The 20,307-nt window shown below is 36.4% G+C and overlaps 1 protein-coding gene across 1 annotated transcript in view; it reads right to left on the bottom strand.

Moving 5' to 3' along the window:
* The window catches only part of LOC140141174 (cholesterol transporter ABCA5-like), a 202,757-nt gene that overhangs the window by 171,807 nt on the left and 10,643 nt on the right, over window positions 1–20,307 (bottom strand). Inside the window, exons 3-6 of the mRNA XM_072162968.1 lie at window positions 7,064–7,288; window positions 5,280–5,451; window positions 3,335–3,453; window positions 528–754 (exon numbers count right to left, since the gene is read on the bottom strand). Coding sequence (XP_072019069.1) covers window positions 528–754; window positions 3,335–3,453; window positions 5,280–5,451; window positions 7,064–7,288 — 743 coding nt within the window. The remainder of the gene's footprint in view (window positions 1–527; window positions 755–3,334; window positions 3,454–5,279; window positions 5,452–7,063; window positions 7,289–20,307) is intronic.

Here is a 20,307-nt window from a genome sequence, read left to right as displayed (position 1 = left end):
ACGCTGACGCAGAAGGTACATCCTCTCATGATCGAGAATTTATTATTTTAGCTATACCTATCCCAGAAAAATACAGCACTAATTGGGATTAAAATTTGACTTTTATTGCCAGTTAGAACTAACTAAAGGATTAAGATTTAGCTATGTTTCATTTGGCTAAACAGTATAATTTTTTTAATTGAAAAAATTTGATGTTGTATTTTTCTGGAATAGGGCGTAGGTTATGTTTGCTCTTACCACTTGCAGAGGATCTTGACAGATATCTAGGGAATCACTGATAATAGTGTCTTTAACCCCCTTGAGCACTACCTGCCGATCTAACATTGCCTCTGATTGGTCAATTATGTGATATCTTCACTTTAATCACCAATCAGAATGGAGCTTTGCAAATAATTCACCCCAATTTTTTTGCATGGTGAAATTATTCTAACAATGTTGCTGATTGGTCCAATTGATAATGAAAACTTCTTTTTGGCCAATCGGCAGGTAGTTCTCATGGGGTTAACCTGTAAATAAAAATACTTTACCAAAAAGCGGTTTCCTTCAGTCCCATAATCTTCATACACTCCTTAATCTTCTTCTCCTTCTCTCCTACGAGACTTGACAACAGAATTGCGATGAAAGGCGTAAACATGATGATATAGTAGAGGGAGGACACTAGCTTAACGGTTTCTACGCCTACTTCATATTCCCCTTTCGGAAACATCTGGAAGGATATTGTTGGGTACGGCAGATCCATCTTGCTGTTGATAACCTATGTATAATCAAAAACACACATAAAGTACACATTGGGGTATTCTATTTGAAATTCACCACCCCCCTGTGGGAGATTTAGTTAAGGTCTTCCACGGAGGGAGTATGAGCTTCATATAGAATAGATGATATGGTAACTTCTATTTGAAATACTCACTCCAGTCGTGGATGATATTGGTAAAGCCATATACTGGGGAGTGGGGAGTATAGGTCCCTCTAGCCAGTTCCATTTGAAAAACATACTCCCTCTGAGGAAGACTTTTCTTATTATATTCCACAGGGGTATGGCAGATTTAAAATTGAATTGCCTATTGAAAAATAAACTGAGGAAACTTCAAATCTGATTTTCAGGTGATGACTACTACCTTCCATAACAGCATACCTGATTGGTCAATTATGTGATCTATTCATCTGAGTGACCAATTAAAATGAAGCTTCTAAATATTTAAGCTTTTAAGAGGTTTAAGCTGAAGAGATTTTAGCTGAAGAGGTTTAAAAACCTCTTCAGCTACTCAACTGATTCTTACCATGCTGTGATTGGTTCCATAAATCATATATAGCCATCTTGTAGCCAATCAGCAGGCAGTATTCCAGGGGGTACAAAATAATTTGTTACTAAGTAAGTGCAGCCCAGATTTCAAAACTGTAGACTCCAGACTGGATTTTGAGGAACTAAAATGGGGTCTCCGGAACTAAACTAAAAATAAGTGCTTGCAGCTCAAATTTGGAAGTTAATTTTAGGGTATTTGGAGTAAAATGAAGCCAGAGAAGTTATAGAGTCAAATCATCATGAAAAATTACCTATTTTTCTCTTAACCATAATTGGTTCTGAGACAAAAACATATCGCAAGGCTTGATAACCCTTGTACAGAAAAGTACAGCATTATATGTGTTGGATTGAAAAAATATTATCCTGTTTTGCTAAATGAAACAGAACTCAATCCTAATCTTTCATTTAGTATTAACTGGAGATAAAAGAAAAAATTCACCATTTTTACTCATTTCCTCAAAAAAGAGCCAAAAACATATATTTTTGACGTAATTTTTGACAATCGAGTCGCAAAACCAAAGACTTGGAACAAGTCTAAGCATTCAAAATCTTGTGTTTATGCCAAAATTTTGCTCTAATTTTCACTTTTTTGTGTTACTTTAATTAAATGATTGGTTATAAGAATCCACAGCCTCATCCTCCCACTTTTCTCAAAAAAAGTTGAGATTTTTATACCACTGGAAACCTCTGGCTACGAAATTTACTATGGAGCAGTGTAATACACATAATCGTGCATAACTTGCAAACGCAAAGTCGGAATCAACTGAAATTTTGAGAATAAGCTTTTTTTGTGGATATCATAAAAAGAGGATGCTAGGATCACAAAATCCTCCTTTAAAATGCATGTTTTGGCCCTTAATTCATAAATTTGGCCAAATAGAGAAATTTAACTTTTATTGCCCATTAGAACTAAATGAATAATTAAGATTCAGCTGTGTTTCATTTGGCAGAAGTTAATGATAATATTTTTTTAATCTCAAAAAATAAAGGGTGTATTTTTCTGGAATGGGGAGTAGTACATGTTATTTACGCAGTGCATCCAGCCAGGTTGCTATTTAAAATGTCAGAAATCCAGACCAGAGATTCTGATTGGCTCACTTACCGATGCTATAGCGTGATCCATCGCCACTTGGATTGTCAGAAATCCAGACCAGAGATTCTGATTGGCTCACTTACCGATGCTATAGCGTGATCCATTGCTACTTGAATCGTCAGAAATCCAGACCAGAGATTCTGATTGGCTCACTTACCGATGCTATAGCGTGATCCATCGCCACTTGGATTGTCAGAAATCCAGACCAGGATCACAAAATCCTCCTTTAAAATGCATGTTTTGGCCCTTAATTCATAAATTTGGCCAAATAGAGAAATTTAACTTTTATTGCCCATTAGAACTAAATGAATAATTAAGATTCAGCTGTGTTTCATTTGGCAGAAGTTAATGATAATATTTTTTTAATCTCAAAAAATAAAGGCTGTATTTTTCTGGAATGGGGAGTAGTACATGTTATTTCCGCAGTGCATCCAGCCAGGTTGCTACTTAAAATGTCAGAAATCCAGACCAGAGATTCTGATTGGCTCACTTACCGATGCTATAGCGTGATCCATTGCTACTTGAATCGTCAGAAATCCAGACCAGAGATTCTGATTGGCTCACTTACCGATGCTATAGCGTGATCCATTGCTACTTGAATCGTCAGAAATCCAGACCAGAGATTCTGATTGGCTCACTTACCGATGCTATAGCGTGATCCATCGCCACTTGGATTGTCAGAAATCCAGACCAGAGATTCTGATTGGCTCACTTACCGATGCTATAGCGTGATCCATCGCCACTTGGATTGTTAGGAATCCAGACCAGAGATTCTGATTGGCTCACTTACCGTTGCTATAGCGTGATCCATCACCACTTGGATTGTTAGGAATCCAGACCAGAGATTCTGATTGGCTCACTTACCGATGCTATAGCGTGATCCATCGCCACTTGGATTGTCAGAAATCCAGACCAGAGATTCTGATTGGCTCACTTACCGTTGCTATAGCGTGATCCATCGCCACTTGGATCGTCAGGAATCCTGAATAGAGATATTGATTGGCTGGACATCCATACCCAGCTAACCCCGGGGCGGGATTTATATTTCTACATTGGTCTGTATACAAGAAATAACAATAAAAAACATCAGTAATAATCAAAATATTAGTAAAAAAAAAACCCTGACATTTACCAAAGAAAAGTATACAAATACAACATGTTTTGAGGGGTATCAAAACTACTGTTCTCGAGGTATTGGATGATCAAATCATCCAACACCGAGAGTCCAGTAGTTTTGAATACTTCCCCGAAATGGAACATGTTGTATTTGTTTTACTATACCTCATAAATATTTTCACTATCACGGCAAAACATAAACAAAAGTCAAAACACACCAGTACCAATCAGCGTGCCGGTCGGCGTATTTCTGGCAATTAATTTACATTTAGGCCGATATTATTCTAATGTTCTTTTTAACACTCCATAAATAAGATTTTGTTTCATAAAATATCAAATTCACATGTTATTATCCATTGGTAATCTCGGCAAAATAACTGCAGCAGACGCCATTTTCTCGATAAACGCACCTGCACAATCGCTGCTGTGTAGTATAATGTTACGTCTGAAGGAACAGTGACGCACAGGTTGTGACACTATGTGGTAGTAGGGGTACAAAAGTTTTTACTACTTCCTCATGTGCGCGTAATTGCACAGGTGCGGGGAAGTAGTTAAAATACCGTACTCGGATGCTGGCATTATTAACCAATAAGATGTCTGGAGTTTCCTAATTAATATTTATGAGGCATAGTAACACATTTTGTCCTACAATTAAATCTGCTCGCTCGTGAAAAACAAATTGGTTTATTTCATTTAAAATCCATAAACCCCGTATGAAAGACATGACCTTATTCTCCAAGCAGGGAGTGTAATTTCAAATGGAGTCACCCATTCAGCTAACCCCATTTGAAATTCACACTCCCTGTGTAGAAGATTAAGGTCACATCTTCCATGGTATATGGATTTAAACTCAATATCCTATTTAATTGAAGTTCTTCTTGTGCAGGCAATGCAATTAACTTTCCTAAAATAAAAAAAAACTGAAAATGCGCTTGAAATTAGGCAAAAAGTACCAAATATAGGCTGAAATTAAATAAAGTTGCGGAAATTTTGACTTTACAAAACTGAATTCAGTTTTAAAACTGAAAATTCTCATCCTGATTCCACACCACCAAGGTAAATGGCTGGTAAAAAAAATCAGTGTTTTTATTGTGAGAACAACACCGGGGTTGATTTAATGGAAAAAAGTTTGAAAAGAAGGCTGATGTGCCTATTTTTTGTAATAGCTGTACTTTGTGGATGGTTTTCTTAATATCTAAGCATAAAAAGATTACATTTGTTACAATTCAGAAATTTGAGGCACGTTTTTTTAATTTTGTTCTTCTTCACCAGATGACATCACTACATAGAATCAGTGTGGTGTAAGATTGACAGGATGTACATAGTTTTCGACGCGTCACTGCAAAAAATCAAGCTGCTTACCTACCCAATATTTGTTGGTTATATGGTAGAAGATATCATAAACATTAGGTAAAATGGTGTTTTGAATGAACCAGGGAGGTTTAACAATAAGAAAACGACCAATTTCTCCATACCTTTTAAGGGCTCATATTGAAATTCCCTTCACAGGAAGGTGTGCGCCATCCTGCAGCTTTCCTGTGCTAGCCTTCTTTGTTAAAATCCTGGGCAGGGTGTATCACTGATGCATATAATCCATCCGTTTATGACCAAGCTTTCCTGAGGCGCGCAGCTTAGCGAGGGGAATCCTGCCTTCTTTCTGTGTGAAAACGTGGTAGGGTATTTCAATATGAGCCCTAACACATAAATGAATAGGAACTCTATTTGGTGGCGTGCATAATGTGTTTTTTTTTTTGTAGCATAACCTACCTGAAGATGCTTTCAACCCTGCACCCGGTGCAGCGCCATATGGCCGACGTATCTTATAGGACAGGTTACCGGGAAAATCATCGCTGAATATTATACCGGTTTGGATTGGTGCTGGATTGTCTTCACTCAGATATGCTGACAATAAGTCTTCTTCTGTCTCAAATGGAATTGCCTGAAGAAATTTAAAATACATGTAAATATTATAAGATCCACACTACCCCTGTGGAAGATTTTGGAAATATCTTCCACATGGGAGGATGAATTTCAAATGGAATGAACATTATTAGGCAGCTCCATTTGAATTTCATACACCTTCTGAGAAAGATTCAACCCGAATCTTCCTCTGAGGGAGGGTGAGTTTCAAATGGAGCTGCTAATGTGATCATTCCATTTGAAATTCATACTCCCGCTGTGGAAGATATTTCACAAATCTTCCACAGGAGTAGTGTGGATTTTAAATGGAATAGCCCAATGAGCTTCTAACTGCTATTTAAATAAAAGTGATTTTCAAAGATCCGTTGAGGACCAATAAAATCTATAAATTTTCTGAAGTCACACAAAAATGGTTTATAAATCCAGTAAAAATCATAAATTCATTTTCCTTTTATATAGAGATATTGATTTAAAATAAGAAGAAAACTGACAGGTTACATGCATTCATTATGGAATGCTGGTACATTAATCATCGGTACACAGTCTTTGGTGAAAAAAGGGGGTCCACAATTGCATACATGAATACAAAACCCACCCAAGTCCATGGAAAGTGATTTTGAGAAAACTAAAAAAACTGTGCATCATTTTAATTCCTTCAGTAAGATTTACCTTGTAAATAGGGCAAGTTTTACATGCAAATGACTGGGTTAAACTGTATTAGGTATGACTATTAGCATTTCGGGGACTTCGTGAGGGGTCACTTTGTATGTCGGACTTGGGTGGTTTTTTGAATCACATAGTAAGTGTATTCTTTACCCTTTGCTCTCATATTTCTTGTTCTGTGCCCATTCAGCTTCATTTCGGCGTTTTTTACCACTTATTTTGTCATCACTGTTGCTATCACCTCACTGCCATTTTGCCATGTTTGCGAGGGCACGATAATATGTGTGAAAAACCCACCAAGTCCTGGACTTGGGTAGTTTTTGGATTCCACATGCTCAATAGACCCACGTAGAGGGTGGATTTGTGTTGTTCTTTTATACATATGATAGGCCAATGTATATCTATATTCAAAATTAATCAAATTCTGGCACATTGTAGGACTATAGTCTATATATCTACCTCAAGTCACCAGCACTAGCTTTGAAGTTCAGCGTGTGCTGCGTTGGCTTAACATGGTTTCTTGCGTGTACATATGCGGCAATTTGATCATGCACATAAAAGTATGTACACACACTAAACGCTAAGCTAACGCAGAACACGCTGAACTTCAAAGTTCTCAGTTCCAAATTTGCCGCCTTTGGCCCCCATGGACCACATCGTGGCACATATTCACAAGTTTGTTCCCACTACCCCCTTCCAAAAAGTTGGCTTCTGTCATCAAATACAACAAATTTACAATTTTAATATTAATGTTTTTACCAACAGCAGCTGAAGGGAGTATTCCATCACTCTATCTGCTTGCTCCTTTTTTTCAAACAAAAGTCTTAACTCCCTTGATATAAGCGAGGAATTGAAAGTTGAAGTGAGGGAGTTTGTGTACACTTTCTATGGCATGTGCAGTTCTACTATAGTACCGCAGAGCATGATCGGATACACCGATTAGCTGCTGTGGTTTTTACCCCACTTACCGAAGGACTAGCTGTAATGTTGAGCTTCGCAGCTGCCGCTGCCATGATGGCTGCATTCTCTGAGGTATTGGGTGCGAATCCAAGAGGCACGCTACTGTTGGGGTAGTAATATCCTTCATCAAGTGAATATGTCGGAAAAGATGGAATAGCATCATATGTTTGATTGGGGATCGAGTACTTGATCGTTATCAAGTTTATGCAAAAAATTAACGGAATAAAGATTTCCTGAAATAGAAGAATGCAAAAAAGAGGAGAAGTAATATTACTGTGTAAATTAAAAAACAATTTATAGACATCTGTTTTAAAGAGAAACATAATAGCATATATTGTTTGTAATAAACTTCACAGGGGAATTGCATTTTCCCAAAAGAATAAGTGAATTTTCAGTGAAAAATGCTTCAAACCAGCGGCAAAATTCAGAAGATTCCGGGTTCATATTGTGTGCACATATTTTGATTTTAAGTTATAAAAAGAATAGGCATGCATTCAGTGAAAAATTTGAGTCACCAGCCCTTAATTATTTTATAACCCCCTATTTTTGGTGTGAAAAATTATGACCCCCAGTATATTCATGACCCCCACTAATCCCATTCTAAAGCAAATGACATCCCCCAAAAATATGTTAAAAAAATCAGTTCCCAGTTCACACACCAAAAATAAAAGTTGCATGCCCCCTGGATAAAAGTAGTATAGCCCAAATGTGTATGTCCATATCAAAACGATGCACTTGTCGGCTGCTACATGTGTCTCATTTCACATAATAGCTAGGAATAAATACCAGACTCATTTCCCAAGTGGAGGTCACTTCAAACATAGACCCTGGGTCTATGCTTCAAATCATCCCCATGCAAGTCACATGGTTAAGGAATGTTCTCTGTATTTCTAAACCATGTGACTTGGGATGATTTGAAGTGACCTCCACTTCGGAGATGAGTCTGGTATTTATTCCTAGCTATTATGTGAAATGAGACACATGTAGCAGCCGACAAGTGCATCGTTTTGATATGGATGTACACAAATTTGAAGTGTTTTTCTAGGCTATAGAAAGGGCCCATAATTTGGTACCCTGGTTATTCATAACATTAGTGAGTTATAATAACAACAGATTGTGTAAACTAGTTCTGTTTACTACCCATATTTTTCTTGATACATTTGTACCATAAAGTGGAAAATTTAATGAATTAATTTTTCACACTTTGCCAATTTTGAACTGTTTCCCTTGTTTTAAAATTTGTGATTATACATTTTTGTAAGCTTCCTTACATTGACCTACATGTATACACAAAAGGAATATATTTGTGCGTTGTTATTTTCGTGGTAGCAGCTTGGAATGCGAAAAGCACAAAAATAAATGTACCGCAAAAATGTCCACTTTTACAGTATGTTGATTGTGAAGACATCTAGGGGCTGTACAATAATTATGAGCCCCTGGGGGGAATTTTCAAATGGTGTTCCAAAAATTGCTTCCATCCCTTCTCGGCCTGCCAAAAAATCTTTGCCCTCCTTTTCCATTTATAAATGCCAAATTTTTGGCTTCCCAATTTGCTAACTTTAAATGATCTAGATATATGATGCGAGCATGTCGGGCAGGAAATTTTGCATTTTTGAACGTTTCTGCAGTGTTTTTCTATGCCTTTTTAGGCCTGCCAAAAATCTTTGCCCCCTCATTTTACCTTCCCAAGGGCTCATAATACCCTACCAATAAAATTCCAAATGAATTTCATGTTTGAAAATTGTGCCCTAAAGTCAACACAAGAAACCATGTTCACATGTACGTGACTACATGTAGGCAGAGAAGATTAGAAAGATTTTCTCTTTTCTTAAATATTTCTTAACTGAGATTTTACTCCCTTTTCCAGAAAATTATAGCAACTTATTTTTGGGATTAAAAAAATATCCTGTTTTGCCAAATGACAAATAGCTAAATCATAATCCTTTTATCATGATTTGATTTGATTTGATTTTATTTTATTTGGTACTATAAGAATAACATACAAATACACTACATATACAGTATTATTATAACAAAATAAAATAAATTGCACATCAAAATTGTATAACGAAATTACAAATCAACACAAGTACCAAGGATAGCCCAAAAAGCCTTGGGAAAAGCTTATTTCCATTGGGGTCCTAATACAAGCAAGATAAAATATAGGAACAAACTGCCATACAAAAACAAGAACAGAGACAACGTGCACAAAGGACGCAAAAAGCAGATATGTGAGACCAGCTCCAAAACTCTAAAAATCAAATGGACCCTTGATCAGCTAAAAACTGTTTGACAGATTGTTTGTACAATTTAAAATCATTGATGTTCTTGATTTCATTTGGCAGTGAGTTCCAATGATGAATTGCACTATTAAAGAAAGTGAGGCTATTTTGGCCCTTGGAGTGAGGAACCTTAAAGTTGAATGGACTACCCTGGTACTGTAATTATGAAGAGATGATACTCTAGTAAAATGCATTTTCATATATTCAGGACAACAGTTATGGAAAATTTTAAAAACATGACTAAGTTTTAATTGAACTACTCTGTCTTGACTTGATAGCATACCCACCATATCCAATTCTTAGTAGTTAAAACTGGCTATAAAAGTCCAATTTTAATATTTGAAATTAATAAGGGCCAAAAACATTTTTGTGGTGTTTTTTGTATGACAAGCACTGACACACCTACCCACAGACACACCACTTGTGATGCCATTTATAGATCTTTTCCTTATAACCTTTGCACAACCCAAAATGATGATAATTTGATGAGAAAAAAATTTAAAAATAGTTCCACAGAATATGTTTCCACTACTCCCGACTTTGCTAAACACCTTGATTGGTCATGCATAATGTTGGCCGATACCGATCTGTGAATCGGAGATCGGTGCCGATATGGACTGCATCGGCCTTGAATCTGAATCGGCAGATGAGCTATCAGCTGCCGATCTAGCTTACCGATCTCTGAACTTGACAGTAATAAAAGTACACAACAATTCTTTAAGCTTACCATTACTTTCTTATGTAACATTACTACTATTTAATGCCAATATATTTCCAAATAAAAAACCCTTTAAAAAGGGATGTACCGGGACAGGAATGATTTCATGTGAAGATTAAATAATCCTTCTGAAAGATGCTTGTAATGTGTAATATTTGACAGGCGAGACATGGTTTTAAAATGACAATTGTGATTCAAGGATGTACATCTAATTGATTGGCCTTGGTTGGATGCTTGCAATTAAACATATGGGGTAATCTCTGATAATTATGTGATATTGTTGGCTGGCAAAATAGGGAGATTTTGGATGGTGGGAAGTACTGGTTGATTGGTATAATCATGGTGAAAAGGATTATTCCTATTTGACGCTAATTCACATGTCCTCCTACTCAAATATTATTATCACCAGGTTTGGATGGCATGAGTAGGAAGCAGACACTGTTAGGGTACAAACACCCCTACACATAATACCCCACATACATGGATTGCTAAATGGTCTTGTGGCCTAAAAAACAACTGACGTTCGCACCTTATAGTATAGATTAATTCATTCATAGCTCTTTTTTTTTTTTTTAGAATTTAAGCATACAAAGTAACAAGCAAAATTTCGAGAAATATTATTTTTCAAAACTGAACCCAAAAATAGCACCTTTAAAGCCAAGAATTGAATGTTTACTGATAATATTCTTAGTAACAAAATTCAATCATTACTTAGGACCTATGCCCTAAAGCTTCATTCTAGTTGTGACATATTTGTCATCATAAAAATAGACCCAAATATTTGAAGGTGATGTGTGCATCAATAGCTTTTGGTCATCATCGTGTTACCAGGAAATGTACATATTTCCAATATTCAGTGATCTTGCTTATTTATTAATAGGCCTACAGGTCTTCGATGTGAGGGATTCAACTTTTACCATGTTTACTGCATGTTGCATGGTCAAACATGTTACATGTAGTTGAAAATTATCCAACACATATTAAGATAACAGACCACCACAGACAGAGCACTAGGAACATGAATAGAGTACATGTAAGATGTGTAAATTAAATATGTCATCAGAACTCAGCAGGTAGCTCTCACCAGAGATATTGGATCACATACCATACAACACACTGAGATACTGAACACACACAAAGCATGTATGGTACCCGTGTGTCTGCCCACATGATCCCATAGCCTGCCAAGATAAGTGTTCTAGTGAAGAGAACCAGCAAAACTTCCTAGTCTAGATTCAGAAAAATTATTTTCCTAAAACATATACCTATTTTACCTTACCATGCAAAATCAACACAATATTTCTGATATCCGTTCAACCACAAGTCATCTTGCACCTCCTTATTTGAGGCATATTTTCAGTCACGTAAACAATACCTATAATTTTCGTCAAAGCCAAAGCAATGTAACTATTCCCCTGCCAAGAACAGAGTACAAAAAGCGCAGTCTGTCATATAGAGGTGCTGTAAGCTGGAATGAACTAGAAAATATTATCCAAAACTCTCCAACATTGTATACTTTCAAAATAATCTTAAACAATCATAAAGCCATGCCTGTAAGCATGGTATGTATGTAACCATAAGTATCATTTTGGCTTGACAATTAATAATTTTGAGTTTGTAATATGTTTAAGTCTAGATAATAAGCTTTTGTAATTATTTGTTATTTTGTGTATGTATGTATGTATGTTTATGCACGGCCCCAAGGAAGAACAACTTTTGTTGAATTGGGTTTTCCGTGTTGAAATAAAGTCTAATATATATGTTGACACATTACAAGCATAAATCATCATCAAAACAACTTGATTCAGGTACGTGCTTTCTTTATGAATTTCTGTTTCATACATAGCCTAGAAACAGCAATTTTTTATATCCAACTAATAATCCCTTACCAAACTTGAATGCATTCCTGTTGCATTCTTAATGCATTCGGCAGCATTGTGGTAGAATGCATTATGAATCCTAACAACCACAACCTATATAACCACAACCTTATTTTCACCATGCTTAGCTTTTGTTGTCGAATGCATTCCGAATGCAAAATAGCATTCGAAAGTTGCCCTCAATATGCACGAAATATTTAAATGAGCTCTAATGCATTCGAATGCATTCGAATGCATTCGCCGAATGCATTCGAATGCATTCGAGCAAATGCTAATACCACAATAATTGCATTCGAATGCATTCGAATGCATTCGAGCAAATGCTAATACCACAATAATTGCATTCAGTCTCCTGTTGCATTCATGGAAATGATGGAAACTAACGCTTTTATGCATAGGCCTATGTAGGAAGATTGAGAAAAGGCTTACCTTGTTTAATGCATTTTTGCATCAAGCACATTTGCTTGATGCTTTAAAGCAGGTTTGGGTGATATTTTGATTAATCAAAAATAATTAAAACATTAATCAATATCTGTTATTTTTAACAATCACCCAAGCCTGCTTTTAAGACACTCAAGATCTACTATATTTGTTGATCCTACATGTATTCTCTTATCTATTTTACTTCATATAAAATTATGAAATAAAAGTACATTTTTGCAAAGGGTGATTCCAGTTGAAATCCATAAATCCCTATGGAAGAGACATATACCATAATCTCCCACACAAGGTGTAGATTTCAAATGGAGCCACCCATTAATCCCATTTGCAATACAATTCATTTACATATGATTTTCACATTTATGATAAATACAATTAACAATTGAGTATGGAAGATTATACATAGGGCTATGTCTTGGTATGTGGAAATTCTGTGTGGCGATCCGATGTTGGAGGTTAGCCACACACCAAGCCCTTAAGGATTCCAGCACACTGAGTGGCAATTGTCTGCCGCACACGTGTGGTGATCCTCCAAGCCTTGATGGGATTCCCGCACACACTGTGTGGCAAATAATCCTCCGCTGTGGGAGGTTTAATTGGCACACACTGTATGGTGATCCTCCGAGCCTCAGAATCGCACACTGTGTGGCAATCACACATGGAGGCCGTACGTACATCTACAAAATCGAAATACAATTGAAATGTGTTAAGGGATTGTGCAATAATTATAAGCCCCCAGGGGTAAAATTCCAAACAGCACTCCAAAAATTGCTTGCTCCCCCCTCTCGTCCTGCCAAAAATTGCTTGTCCCCCCCCTCGGCCTGCCAAAAATCTTTGCCCTCCTTGCACATCATGCCAAATTTTTGGGATCCCAATTTGCAGACCTTATTAATGGTCTATAGATACATGTTGCAAGTGCAGCTAGCAGGAAAATTTGCATATTTAAGTGCTTCCAAGCGTTTTATTCAAAAGGCACCCCATAAATGTGTGCCAAAAATTGCTCCCCCTTTGCTTGCCCCCTCTTGCTTACGCCCCCTCTTTCAGCTTGCCAAAACTTTCTTGCCCCCCCATTTTACCCTCCCCACCAGGGCTCATAATTATATTGCACAGCCCCAAAGAACTATAAAGTGTCCGGGTAAAGTGTACAAATTCTCACTTACTTGCTTGTACTACGTTAAATATGTATACGTATGTACATACATATGTACTCTATGTACAGCATACGTCAGAGATACATGTAGAACAGATCCTATACACCTGGATTACATGTGGCATAATATTACAAAACTGTAAATTTGAATAAGCTTATAAGCTTACCTTAATTGTTAGATTCATGAATATTCTCCTCTTGGAGTACTGTTGTAATTACCATTTCCTATACTAATACTGCACATTGATCTAAATATAGTCCAGAGCCTTGGTATGTATTTTATTCACAAAAACCAAACATTTCCTGTGGTAATATCACAATACCAGCAGCTCACATCCAGCTACATCCATACAACCAGGAAGCTAGTGGAGACTATAACTGCCAGTATCAACTGCCACTTTTGTAGCATAATTTGAAAAAAACATGTGATGAACATGTGATCATCATTTGTGGTTGGATTAGAATGCAACCGAATGCAACACGAATGCAAAGATTTTTGTTGAAAATAGTCTAAGTCCTTAGTTGTCAGATCCGAATGCAAAAATACCACAAAAATGTAGATATTGCATTCGAAAGGATTAAAAATTTTAGGTCTGTTGCATTCAATGCATTCAAATGCAAAATACCACAAAATGCCACATCACTACCACAATGGTAAGATACGACTGCATTCCGAATGCATTCTGAATGCAATAATTGCATTCGGGTTTGGTAAGGGTTAAGTACCGCGGCCAGCTTTGCTGGCCCCGGTACAAAAACGTTGTTACCACCACAAGAATCATGTCGTTTCATACTGTATTTTATGTATGTATCCACCCTTTGATAGACCGAATTAAAATGTAAACAAACAATCATGTGTCTCACTGTCTTGTGCTTGCGCGCGCAGAGTAACATACGGGGAATTCCATTAGCTCTTAAGTCATAACTGAGCATGCGCGATCATTTATTTATAGACGGTCGCCACATTGTCAATATTAAAACTAGTGGCATAGAACTACGAAACCGCATGCGATGGTACATCATTTAATGGATTAATGATTAAACTTCCGACAATCGGAGGCACTGAGTGAGTAACGCTGGGACTTGGGGTGTAAAATGGTATTACAAGCCGACGTCAAACGTCGGCTTGTGCTGTCTCTTCTCAATTCTTTCTTCTTTAAGTTAGGCGTGCAGCCTAACTTATTTCTTTCTTGCCATTTCTTTAAGTTAGGCGTGCAGCCTAACTTATTTCTTTCTTGGCATTAAGTTAGGCGTGCAGCCTAACTTATTTCTTTCTTGCCATTTCCTCTTTCTTTCTTTCTTTCTTCTTTCTCACAATGTGCTACTACTTCCACATCCTTGATCGGATTTCGACCAAACTCAGTCACAAGCAGTACTGGGTAGCTGGCTACAAAAGTTATGGGTTGTTTAACGTCAGAGGTCATCCAAGGGGTCACAGGGGTCAAAAAAGGTCATTTAAACTGAAAATGCTCCGATTGAGCTGAAATTTTAATGCAATTATCCTTATGACATTCTAAACATGTTTAAAATATTGTAAACTTTATTTAAGTTCATTTTAAGGGTCATAAAGGGGTCAAAGGTCAAATTTTTCAAAATGCTCCAATTGAGCTGAAATTTAAATGCAATAATGCTTATGACATTTGAAACATTTAAAAATATTTTAAAATTCATTTAAGGTCATTAAGGGGTCATAAAGGGGTCAAAGGTCAAGTTATTAAAAATGCTCCAATTGAGCTGAAATTTCAATGCAATGATCCTTATGATATTCTAAAAAATTTTAAAACATTTTAAAATTCATTTACGGTCATTAAGGGGCAATAAAGGGGTCAAAGGTCAAGTTTTCAAAATGCTTCAATTGAGCTGAAATTTAAATGCTATGATCCTTATGACATTCTTAACATTTTAAAAACATTTTAAAATTCATTTAAGGTCATTAAGGGGTAATAAAGGGGTCAAAGGTCAAGTTTTCAAAATGCTTCAATTGAGCTGAAATTTAAATGCAATGATCCTTCCACAATTAAGGTTTATTAAAACGGCAATTAATGAAACAATCTTATTAAAATTAATACTATCCAGCACAGTGTTGCTGCTTCATCAGATCATCGCAGTCATCCGCCTAACTTACCTCGTGCCCTTGCAAAGGGCACAGTTGCTCTAGTTTCTTTCTTTCTTTCCTCTTTCTTCTTTCTTCTTTCTCACAATTTGCTACTACTGCCACATGCTTGATCGGATTTCGACCAAACTCAGTCACAAGCAGTATTGGGTAGCTGGCTACAAAAGTTATGGGTTGTTTAACGTCAGAGGTCATCCAAGAGGTCACAGGGGTCAAAAAAGGTCATTTTAACCGAAAATGCTCTGATTGAGCTGAAATTTAAATGCAATGATCCTTATGACATTCTAAACATGTTTAAAACATTTTAGAATTTATTGAAGGTCATTAAGGGGCCATAAAGGGGGTCAAAGGTCAAGTTTTTCAAAATGCTCCAATTGAGCTGAAATTTAAATGCAATGATCCTTAAGACATTCTAAACATTTAAAAAATATTTTAAAATTCATTTAAGGTCATTAAGGGGTCATAAAGGGGTCAAAGGTCACATTTTCCAAAATGCTCCGATTGAGCTATTATTTAAATGCAATGATCCTTATGACATTCTAAACATATTGCAAACATTTTAAAATGCATTTAAGGTCATTTAAGGGGCAATAAAGGGGTCAAAGGTCAAGTTTTCAAAATGCTTCAATTGAGCTGAAATTTAAATGCAATGATCCTTATGACATTCTTAATATGTTTTAAATATTTTAAAATTCATTTAAGGTCATTAAGGGGGTCATACAGAGGTCAAGTTTTCAAAATGCAAGCTTTCCACGATCAAGGTATATTAAAACCTCAATTAATGAAAGTCTTATTAAAATTAATACTATCCAGCACAAATTATTGCTGCTTGATGAGATCGTCACAGTCATCCGCCTAACTTACCTCGTGCCCTTGCAAAGGGCACAGTTGCTCTAGTTCCTCTTTCTTCTTTCTTCTTTCTTTCTCACAATTTGCTACTACTTCCACATCCTTGATCGGATTTCGACCAAACTCAGTCACAAGCAGTATTGGGTAGCTGGCTACAAAACTTATGGATTTGTTTAATGTCAGAGGTCATTCAGGGGTCACAGGGGTCAAAAAAGGTCATTTTAACCGAAAATGCTGCGATTGGGCTGAAATTTAAATGCAATGATCCTTATGACATTCTGAACATGTTTAAAACATTTTAAAATTAATTTAAGGTCGTTAAGGGGTCAAAGGTCAAATTTTTCAAAATGGTCTAATTGAGCTGAAATTTAAATGCAATGATCCTTATGACATTCTAAACATTTAAAAAATATTTTAAAATTCATTTAAGGTCATTAAGGGGTCATAAAGGGGTCAAAGGTCAATTTTTTTTAAATGCTCCAATTGAGCTGAAATTTATATACAATGATCCTTATGACATTCTAAACATTTTAAAAACATTGTAAGATTCATTTCAGGTCATTAAGGGGTCATAAAGGGGTCAAAGGTCAAGTTTCCAAAATGTTCCAATTGAACTGAAATTCAAATGCAATGATCCTTATGACATTTTAAACATTTTGAAAATATTTTAAAATTCATTTAAGGTAATTAAGGGATCATAAAGGGGTCAAAGGTCAAGTGTTTCAAAATGCTCCAATTGAGCTGAAATTTAAATGCAACGATCCTTATGACATTCTTAACATGTTTTAAATATTTTAAAATTCATTTAAGATCATTAAGGATGTCATACAGAGGTCAAAGGTCAAGTTTTCAAAATGCCAGCTTTACACGATCAAGGTATATTAAAACGGCAATTAATGAAACAGTCTTATTAAAATTAATACAATCCAGCACATTGGCTGCTGGATCAGATCGTCACAGTCATCCGCCTAACTTACCTCGTGCCCTTGCAAAGGGCACAGTTGCTCTAGTTCTTACCTAGCCGGGACACCGGCTAGGTCTTGTGATGCTATCGGATCTTTCTTCTTTCTTCTTCTTCTGGCAACAAATTTCAAAATGCTTCTTCTCTTACATGTTACATCCTACAATGACGTCACTTGCACATATGCATCGGCTATATCCAGTGTCTATAGGGTGTTCACAGATTTGGGGTCAAAGGTCATTAAGGGGTCATTTCCGGTATAAAACCAAATATGTTCAAAATGCTTCTTCTTCCACAAATTACATGTGATGGTAACATGCTTAGGACATGTGACTTGACTTTGAACGGTGTCTATAGGGTGTTCACAGATATGGTGTCAAAGGTCATTAAAGGGGTCATTTCCGGTCTGAAAGCTAAAAATATTCAAAAAATCACTGTTTTTACAAAATACATAGCAGAGTGTTGTCATTAGCACACATGCATTGCTACTAACCAGGGTCTTTGGGGTGTCTACAGTTTTGGGGTCAAAGGTCATTAAGGGGTCACTTCGGTCAAAAACCAAAAATCGTCAAATATGTTCTTTTTTTTTATCTCAAAACGTAACCAGACCAGAGTGACATAAACTTCATATATGCATTAGTGTTACTCGATGTATGCACGGTATTTTTATTATTTTGGTCAAAGGTCATTTAGACGTCATTTCCGGTTTGAAGCTAAATAACTTCAAGAATTTTTATCTCCATAACTAAGCATAGTAGATTTTTTAATTTAAACTGTAACAATGCATTTTCTCGGTGTATATGAGGTTTTTTTTTATATTGGGGTCAAAGGTCATTAAGAAGGTCAAAACATCAAATTTGCAAAAAAATGTTTAAAATTACGGAAAAGTAGCTGTATCTCAGCCTATGGAAGACGGATAAAGCCCCTACATGCTACAGTGATGCACCATTAATGGTGTGAGATGTCCATAATATCAATCACTGACATCAAATAATAGCCGGTCAAAGGTCAAACTTTAAGACTGGCATTTCGCCCCGTTAGGTCCAGATCTGTAGCCAGATCTAGTTCTTTACCTAGCCGGGACACCGCTAGGTCTTGTGATGCTATCGGATCTTTCTTCTTTCTTCTTCTTTCTTCTTCTGGCAACAAATTTCAAAATGCTTCTTCTCTTACATGTTACATCCTACAATGACGGCACTTGCACATATGCATCGGCTATATCCAGTGTCTATAGGGTGTTCACAAATTTGAGGTCAAAGGTCATTAAGGGGTCATTTCCGGTATAAAACCAAATATCTTCAAAATGCTTCTTCTTCCACAAATTACATAGTACGATGGTGTCACTTGCACATATGCATCGGCTATATCCAGTGTCTATAGGGTGTTCACAAATAAGGGGTCAAAGGTCATTAAGGGGTCATTTCCGGTCTGAAAGCTAAAAATATTCAAAAATCACTGTTTTTACAAATTACATAGCAGAGTGTTGTCATTAGCACACATGCATTGCTACCAACCAGGGTCTTTGGGGTGTCTACAGTTTCGGGGTCAAAGGTCATTAAGGGTCGCTTCGTCAAAAACCAAAAATCATCAAATATGTTCATTTTTTAAAATCTCAAAACGTAACCAGACCAGAGTGACATAAACTTCATATATGCATTAGTGTTACCCGATGCATGCACGGTATTTTTATTTTTTTGGTCAAAGGTCATTTAGACGCGTCATTTCCGGTTTTAAGCTAAATAACTTCAAGAATTTTTATCTCCATAACTAAGCATAGTAGATTTTTTTATTTAAACTGTAACAATGCATTTTCGTGGTGTATATGAGGTTTTTTTTATATTGGGGTCAAAGGTCATTAAAGAGGTCAAAACGTCAAATTTGCAAAAAAAATTTTAAAATTACGGAAAAGTAGCTGTATCTCAGCCTATGGAAGACGGATAAAGCCCCTACATGCTACAGTGATGCACCATTAATGGTGTGAGATGTCCATAAACTTTAAGACTGGCATTTCCGGCTCCGGCTAGGTCCAGATCTGTAACCAGATCTAGTTACCTAGCCGGGACACCGGCTAGGTCTTGTGATGCTATCGGATCTTTCTTCTTTCTTCTTCTTTCTTCTTCTTCTGGCAACAAATTTCAAAATGCTTCTTCTCTTACATGTTACATCCTACAATGACGTCACTTGCACATATGCATCGGCTATATCCAGTGTCTATAGGGTGTTCACAGATTTGGGGTCAAAGGTCATTAAGGGGTCATTTCCGGTATAAAACCAAATATGTTCAAAATGCTTCTTCTTCCACAAATTACATGTGATGGTAACATGCTTAGGACATGTGACTTGACTTTGAACGGTGTCTATAGGGTGTTCACAGATATGGTGTCAAAGGTCATTAAAGGGGTCATTTCCGGTCTGAAAGCTAAAAATATTCAAAAATCACTGTTTTTACAAAATACATAGCAGAGTGTTGTCATTAGCACACATGCATTGCTACTAACCAGGGTCTTTGGGGTGTCTATAGTTTTGGGGTCAAAGGTCATTAAGGGGTCACTTCCGGTCAAAAACCAAAAATCGTCAAATATGTTCTTTTTTTTATCTCAAAACGTAACCAGACCAGAGTGACATAAACTTCATATATGCATTAGTGTTACTCGATGTATGCACGGTATTTTTATTATTTTGGTCAAAGGTCATTTAGACGTCATTTCCGGTTTGAAGCTAAATAACTTCAAGAATTTTTATCTCCATAACTAAGCATAGTAGATTTTTTTTATTTAAACTGTAACAATGCATTTTCTCGGTGTATATGAGGTTTTTTTATATTGGGGTCAAAGGTCATTAAGAAGGTCAAAACATCA

The sequence above is a fragment of the Amphiura filiformis genome, chromosome 19 (genome assembly GCF_039555335.1).
Source record: "Amphiura filiformis chromosome 19, Afil_fr2py, whole genome shotgun sequence".
NCBI lineage: Eukaryota > Metazoa > Echinodermata > Ophiuroidea > Amphilepidida > Amphiuridae > Amphiura > Amphiura filiformis.
The sequence above is the reverse complement of the archived record's forward strand: the minus strand, read 5'-3'. Positions and strand labels throughout refer to the sequence as shown.